Source organism: Martes martes (assembly GCF_963455335.1).
Source record: "Martes martes genome assembly, chromosome: 15".
In the NCBI taxonomy this organism is placed as follows: Eukaryota; Metazoa; Chordata; class Mammalia; order Carnivora; family Mustelidae; genus Martes; species Martes martes.
In genome coordinates this window covers 24,624,148-24,632,326 of record NC_137903.1, presented here as the reverse complement: position 1 = coordinate 24,632,326, position 8,179 = coordinate 24,624,148, and the positions used below count along the sequence as shown (strand labels likewise).

Below are 8,179 nucleotides of genomic sequence, written 5' to 3'. Positions count from 1 at the left end.
CCAGCCTTCCCTGCGGGTCAGGTCAGCTTCAGACTCACGTTCAGCTCCATACTGCCACCTTGTGGCCCACAGGGCAAATCCCAGGACACTCTTGTTTTCCTCTTAAGTGGGTGAAGATCCCTCCCCACCCCTCAAACTCTCTTCCCCATCACCACCCCACTCAAGGGGAGCCAATCTTATTTCAGCTTGAACATCCCATGGTCCCTGCTCCTAGGAAACAAACACGCCCAGAAACATCCTGGTTATGGAGTTTCAGGAGCCCGTTGTAACCCCATCTCCAGATTCCCGACCCAGGAGCAAGTTCCTGCGGCCTGGGCTGAGTCTAGAGCCTCTTGATAAACGAAAGGCCCATTTACATACAAAACACAGACCTGGACATCCGGAAACTCACTGGCCTATACCAAGCAGCATAAAAAACCATTCTGAGAAGCCTCCAGTCAACCAATTCCCTCCTGCCCTTCTCCGTCCTGCCCACCCCTTATCCCCCGGCTCCCATGCAGGTTCTCTGGGACTGAGCACTGTACTCCAGAGTCCACAGGATGGCATAAACACTTCACCAAAGTGCCCAGCCCAGAGACAGCATGGTTCCATTTCTCCCGGGGTTTGCGGTCAAAGTGAGACTAACCCCAGACGACAGAGACCCTCTTTCATGGTTCTCATAGGAGGTTACTCACCAGGAGCAATCTGGAGCCAGGCCATCATTATCTCCCCTGTAGAGTGTTCTACGGTCTACCGTCTTACAGCCCACCCTCCTCCCTCCAAAGGTAGGCATTGTTGTTTCTAGTTGATGAGGAACCCGTTGCTCAGAGAGATTAGAGGACTTGCCCAAGATCATACGAATAGAAGAGGGACAAGAGCAGGACTCGAACCCAGGTCTTTGGAGTACAAAGGTGGTGTCCCTCCTACCTCCCAGTCATCACCGTGAGCAACAGTTTACCCGGTACTGACTTGGGCACGAGGGACCGGACCTGTGGTGTGTAGGGGGGCGTGTCTTACACACATAGGCAGGAGAAACTTCTGCCGTGCATGCTATGTGGGAGGCTCCTAAGCCCAGCTCCACCAGGACAGATGGATAAGGAAGAAGAGGTTGGGTGTCAGGGACTGACATGGGCGACAGAATGCGGTGAAGAGAGACTGTGGGCCCTCACCTCTGCCTTGAGCCTTGGTCCCATTAGGGTCTGGGCCCCCTGCCCGGTTGTGTAGTACTGAAGGCTAGGGACACTTTGCTCACTTACAACACTCAGGTCAGGCTCTTTTTAAGGATGCCGAAGGAAGCTTCTCAGAGCTGAGAGACCTCTTAAAGCTCAAAGTTACAGCCATTTCCTGCAGTTCCCTAGGAATAGAGGGCAGTGAACCTGGTCGCTGGGGCTGTTCTCAGGAGCTTTTCATTGCATCAGCAGCCCTGTCCTCTAGCAGAGAGCTTCTGGGTCTACCAACCACGTTTACACCCACAGTCCTATTTGACCCTCATAACAGAGATGAAGGATTAACCAGCATTCTCCCCACGGTGGCCATCAGTGGCGGCAGAACCGAGAGAGACACAGTTCTCCTGACTTTCTAGCTGATGCTCTTTCCGTCACCAGGGCCATCTCTTAGATGAGAACCAAAATTTGGGAGGGGAAGTCACCCCGGGGTCTCAATCCCACTGGAGATAAGGAGGAGGAACAGGGCAAAGCCCCAGAGGCCACCTGCTTGGCTGCTGCTCCCAGTTTCAACATCACAGAACTGAGGGCAACGGACTGCACGGCCACGGCAGGACCCGCACTCACCAGAATTGAGTCCAAGGGTATAAATGTCATTGTCAAGAAAGTTGTCATGAAAATTCTTCTAGAGCCTGTTGGTTAGAAAAGGCTCTACTGTAGCCCCACGCCCAGTCTGGCAAAGTCATGATAGGGTAGAGATGGAAAAGATGAAGGTACATGATGATGCAAGTTGATCATCTCTGTCCTAACGGGTGAGAAGACAGAGGCCCAGAGAAAGGAGGGGACCTGCCCGGGGACACACAGGCACCTGAAGGCAGAGCTGAGTCTCAAATCCTCAGCTCCTGACTTCATCACGCCAGGCATGGCTCGCAGTGAAGCTGTGAAAGGCCTCAAGGAAATCCAGAGCGTAGATCCAGCCGGACTTTCTGTAAGGATGTCTCCTCTGGGTGTCCCAGAGGAAGGCGCCGTGTGGGTCCGTTGGGGGAGGAAGGAGAGCCAGCAAGCCATGCTGCCTCAGAGAAACTTCGTCCACTCTTACTGTGCTCATTTTTATCTTCTTTCCTCCCTCTCTCACCTGCTCTCTCCCAGCGTGTCCCACCCCGAGGGTCTGCTTTGCCCTGGCCGCCAACCTATAAAGGTGAATGATGGGGTGGGGGGGAAACACTAGCGTCCGTGGATTTTTCCTAGCTACAGGTGCTGCACTAAGTCCTCCATCTCCCTTCAGCAGATAGGCCGGCACAGCGGGCAAAGCTGGTGCACCTGCCGTTCCCATCCTCCTCTTTGGTTTCCTTCCTGAAAGAAGCCTCCCCTTAGAAAACAAACAAATCCAGGATCCAGTAGAGAAATAAGACCCTTCTCCGGGGTTTTCACTTCTCCCCACTCCTGGTTGCACCAAGTGTGCTCTTCAGGGTAGGGTGGGGACAAAGAGACAAGTCAGGAGACCAGCCAGAGTCCTTTTCCCCTGTTGGACCCCCTTGCCGTCCTAGGCCTGCCTGAGACCTGGGGCACCACATGGACCACACGAGTGGGTTCCCAGGCACGCTGTGAATGCCCAGAGTCAGGGAAGCAGAAGCTTTGACTCTCCCCGATTCCCAAGGTGTGAGACTGGGAGCAAACGAGGGTCCGCCCGCATACCAGAGGCACCAGTAACACCAAAGGTAAGGCAGCCGTTTTGGCCCCCTGACCCTGCCTCAAAGTGGGCTCCCCCTAACTCCAACCCGGGCCCTCCCAACTTTTACAGCCAGTGTTGCCACGGGCAGAGATCCTTGCTAGCCCCACGGGCGACGGTTCCCTAAAAGGCGATGGTCTCAGTGGAGGCTTCGCCATGCACCTGCACTGAGCCCTTCCGGGAGCCTTCGGACCCGGGCCCCCCACGGAGCCTGGGGCTGAGTGTGAGGGTGTGCAGGCCGCTGGGGCAGGTCAGCAGCGTGGTGTGGCGGCCCGAGGGGCTGTCGCTGGAGAGCTGCGGGCAGGGCCGGGGCCGGGGTCCCCCGCAGCAGGCCAGGCGGCGCAGGGGGCGCGGCCGCAGGTGGCTGTTGAAACCCATGTAGACCCAGGGGTTGCAACAGCTGCTCAGGTTGCCCAGGAGCATGGAGATGGTGAAGGCCACGTTGGTTGAATCTGTAGAAGGAGAAGCACAAGAAGCCTGAGAATTACCAAGCTGGGTGGGACCTGGGAGAGATTACAAGACCCCACTGCACAGAACTGAGTTCCCAGAGGGGAGAAAGGACTTCCTCGGGTTCTAGAAGCGGAAAGGAACACAGCTGGGACTTGGAGCTGGGACTCCAGCTCCAGAGGCGAATGTCACTGGATCTCATCTGGGACCACGGGGTAAGGGTCTGAGCTAAGGTTTGCTCCAAGTTGGCTTTTGAGGCGTACACAGAGTCAGGGACAGGACTAGTCCAAACGGGAGATGGTGTCGCGTTGTTCCAAAACCCAGAACTTGCCTCACTTAATGGAAAATAACCGTGATTCTAGAGCAAGTTCAGGCCCCTTTGACCCGTGTTCTCATTTATGTCGAAGATATGGGTGCACGCTGTCCTCCGGACTCTGTCCTCCTTGACCCCTCGGGGCAGCGTCGTTCATCCTGTCACTCAGGAGTAGGGCATGGGAGCCCTGACGGTGCTAGGCCTCTGCCGGGGGCCTGGGAAGGCAATCAGCCCCATGCGCCTCCGTGCAGGTCCCACGGCCTCATCTCTGACTGCAGTGGAGGGGCAGCCGCTAGGAACGGGGCCCCCAAGCATCCCGTTCCAGACGAATACTTGCTCGTATCCTCAGGGATTATACCCAAGGAATGCACCGTCCTGCAGGGAAAAACTCATTTCTCTCTTAGACAGTCAAAATGGGCGCGTGCAGGCTGATCAGATGTCTCCCAGACACGAAATTCTTTCTGAAGATCACACATGGAGCCCCACGGGCCAGCGGGACGGCTTCCGGGACGGGCTCTGACCGCCCGCGGGTTGCCCTACGTCCCGGGCGTGGCGCAGGTTGCACACTGCGGAACCTTCCGCAGAAGCTGTGGAATCACTGAAAGCAAGGTGAAAGCTCTACGGAACCTTAGGGGTTGTGGCACAGACGTGAAGCCGGCCCCACCGACTCCAGGGCAGCCATCCTGCACACTTGTGCAGTTTCAGGCAACAAACTCAAAGGCAAAACTCAACTGCCTACTCTGTAGAGCACGATGAGACCTTCAGAGTCTCCGGTTCCTTGGGCACTTGGCCCATAGCTGTGTTCCGGGGTGTGGCCCCAGCAAAGGGAAGGTGCGGGGTCAGGACGCTGGGGTGAAGACATAAAGCACAATGGTGAGAAGCTGAAGGCATCTGGGCCTGGATGGACCCATGGAGGGCAGAGAAGTGGGGCCAGCAGGGAGCACCTAGACGTGCAGGAAGGACCGACAGCGAACGGAGCCTCCTTCATCTTCCCTACATTCGGGCCTGCTCCCCGGCTCACAACACCAGGAAGCTGCAGAAGATGTGGGAAGTTGCTTTGGCTAAGGGGGTGGTGTTCACCCTATCCTCGCCCTCGATGAGGACAGGGACTGAGGGTTTCCGTGAGTGCCTTCGCCTGGGAAACATCTGTTTGACCGGGCTCCCTCGGAGCCAAGCCCAGTGCAGGGGCTGGAAATAGGGCCCGAGTGCCAGGGTCTGCAGAGCGTCCACCTCTCAGGCCTAGAGGGCGGACCTGGACTGCTTCCCGGCAGGACCTCAGCAGACAGTCGGGGGCAGAGCAAGGACCAGCAGACGGGCTCCAACCAGAGACTCACGGACAGGAGGCCAGAAGCCGGAATGCTATGGAAAGGAACTGGGTGTCCTGGAAAGTAAGTTTAAAGTAATGGTGGATCTCAGCCCAACTAGAAGGGCCTCAAAGGGTTTCCAGTTTTCAGAGAGAGCACGTTGCCTTGTAAGGTAACACGTTGTTCCTGCCCTCCCTGCTCAGAGCAGCCCTGGTTTAGTGGTAAGTCACTAGGAAGGTGAGGCGTGTAGGGCCGTACTAAGGGGCAGTCTTGGGGGTAGTGACACGGGGGGCAGGGAAGCCCACACTGACTGGGTGGCAGGGTCTCCATCTTCTGGGAGGTTCCTCGATGAAGGGACAAATGACTCTCTACCGCCCCCCGCCCCACCCTGCCAACTGCCATTGGCTAAGCTGAATTGTTGAAAGTCAAGCCAGGTCTTGGCTAATGCTCGGGCCATAATGACCTCGATTCGGGTCCCGGCACCATGTCTTCCCAGCAGCGGCACCATGGACGAGTTATTTCACCTCCCTGCATCTCAGGTTACTCAGACATAAAGCAGAGAAGGCCTCCGGTAAGCACTGAGGACCAAATGTGCTTGGCACTGTTCTTTCTTCTATTCTGTGCTTGACTAGAGCGGGGGTGGGTGGGTTTCCTATGGTCAGTTAGAATCAATGCATTCATTGCTTAAAGGGTAATTTGCAAATAGCCTCCTGTCCGGAGGGATGTCCAAAAGAGGGGACAAATTGGGACCACAATGGTTGGTGTTGTTTTCACACTTCTCTTGAGGACCTGTGTTCAATTCATGAACAGCCTGGCCCTTATTTAGTCTCTCCAGAAAAGCAAAGTATTTGTCTTGAGTGTGTCCTAAGATGAGCAAAATGAGATTAGAAACAAAAGTACACAGCAATGGGGATCCATTCCCTGGGAGCTGGTAGGAATTGGTAGCCTGGGTCTGCTGGTCAGCAAACTCTCCGGAAGCTTCCAGAAGAATCTGTGCTCATGGCCTCCCTCAGAGGGTTACATATGCACCCATTATACATCCCGGGCTATGCACATGACTCGCACTACAGAGAACCCAGACACCCCCATTCACAAACACGCGGACGAGTTGACTTGCTCTTGTCCCCACATCCCACTCTTCTTAGGGGAGCAGGAAGGGATGTCTTTGAACATTGTCTTCAACATTTAAGCTGCCCACACACAGCCCTACCTCCCAGAGTACACACTCACCCTCAGATGGCTGGACCATCCTGCAGTGTCTAAAGCTCAGGTTTCCCTCGACCTCACCCCAGAAAAATGACAGTAGCAAGGCCTCCTTTGTGCCCACCAGAACATGGTCTTCATGGAGGATCCCAGGATCAAGTTTTGTTTTTCATGTATAGGAAGAAGTCCCCGCAGCTCACCATGTCCAGATCCAGGATTATGAGCAGAGCAGGGGGTAAGGGAAAAAAGACAAGGAGATGGCAGGCCTACTTTCAACTTTTCACTTTGCCACCCACTGGCTGTGTGGCCCTGGGCAAGTCACCTTTCCCCTCTGAGCCGTTAGCAGAATGAGGGGGTTGAACTTGACATTTCAGGGTTGTCATGTGCCAATAGGCTAATTAATCGGAAGTGGTTGTTGAGAAGGAGTTCAAAGTCATGCCCAGGCACAGGAGGGGAGAGTGCTGAGAGATACAGCTCTCAGCTGTGGCCACCAATTGTCATCCCGGACAATTTGAAAATTTCAACCCGGTCATTCTTAGATTCTAATGCTCATCTGTGAAACTGGCAGTTACTTGGTTGGCCAAACCTGCCAACAGTCATATTTTGCTAAGACCACGTAATATTGTTAAATGTTTAAATTGGGTGCCCCAAATTTAAACTATGGAAATTTTACATCAAAGATATTCACAGACATCCGTAGGCTGGGTGGGAGTTGTAGCCGCCCCTTTGTGCAGGGGCCGGGCACCACCTTTCATAATTCCTTCGCTCATCTGTTACCAGCCAGGCCCTGGGAAGTTCTAGAACCCTGTCCGAAGCCTGCCGTTCTCCTTTCTCTGTTCTTTTCCTCTCCCCCTCCCCCACCAACACACACTTGCCTTCATTAGGGGCATTCTTGTCCCACACGGACCACATCTGGACGCTGAAGAAGGGTGCCCAGCAGGCGATGTACGCCAGCACAATGACAAAAGTCATTTTCACGGTTTGGATCTTGGCCCTGGAGATGGTGTTGATGCTGCTGACTCGGGATGGCAGCCCCCGTGTGGCCACAGCTGGGCCAGAAGGTGAGGTCCTGTCCCACGTCCTCCAGCCCCTTCCTTCCACTTTCCGGGCCTGTGTCTTGACTTTGAGGTTCTTACAGATCTCACGGTAGATGAGGCTGTAGCAGGCCGTGAGCATGGCCACGGGCAGGACAAAGATGACCAGGGTGGTCCAGGTGATGTAGACGCGAGGCCCCCAAGGGACGCGGAAGTGTGCCCAGCAGTCCAGCACCCCAGTGCCCTGGATCACCTCTCGCAGAGAAAAGATGAAGACTTGAGGCAGGCTGAGGATGGCAGCCAGCAGCCAGGGGGCGGCGATGAGCGGGTAGGCGGACTGGCTGGGCTGCTGGAGGCTGCGCAGCGGGTGACAAACAGCCAGGTAGCGGTCCAGCGTCATGGCCAGCAGCATGTAGGTGGAGGCGAACATGCTGAGCACCTGCAGGTACTTGACGGCCCGGCAGAGGAGGTCGGGGCCCTGGAAGCGGTAGGTGATGTCCCACAGCAGCTGGGGCAGCACCTGGAAGAGCGCCACGCCCAGGTCGGTCAGGGCCAGGTGCAGAACAAACAGGTGCATGCGGGAGCGCTTGCGGCTTCGCTGTCCCAGGGTCAGCAGCACGGTCAGATTGCCCCCTGTCGCCAGCACCAGGACGGTGGCCAGGACTCCGATCTCCGCCTTGGCCAGCTCCTCATCCCGGCCCAGCCAGGGTGTGGTGGCATTGGGGGCAGACAAGGTGCCCCGGGGAGTGGGGTTGGCAGCCCAGGCAGGCCCAGAATCCATGGTTGACTTTGCTGGGAGGGATGGGGAGGGGGGAGAGAGAGGGGTGGACAGTGTGGGGGCAAGTGGAGGGGTTTGATGGGTGAAATGGAGTGGGAAAGGGAAGGTTTCGTTGGCGAGAAAGGAGAAGGGGGAATGACAGGGAGAAGGTGAAAATAGGGAGAAATGGAGAGGAGGAGAGTGAAAGAGATAAGGAAGGAAAGGACGCTGATCGCACAATGGGCGGGGG

General features: G+C 56.0%; 1 protein-coding gene across 1 annotated transcript; it reads right to left on the bottom strand.

The window, feature by feature from the left end:
- Positions 1-2,994: 2,994 nt before the first annotated feature.
- Positions 2,995-7,953, bottom strand: AVPR1B (arginine vasopressin receptor 1B; the record flags this gene model as incomplete). Its single annotated transcript, XM_080824474.1, has 2 exons — positions 2,995-3,323; positions 7,008-7,953. The coding sequence occupies 2 exons, from the start codon at positions 7,951-7,953 to the stop codon at positions 2,995-2,997; spliced, it is 1,275 nt and encodes a 424-aa protein (XP_080680600.1).
- Between the last annotated feature and the right edge of the window lie 226 nt (positions 7,954-8,179).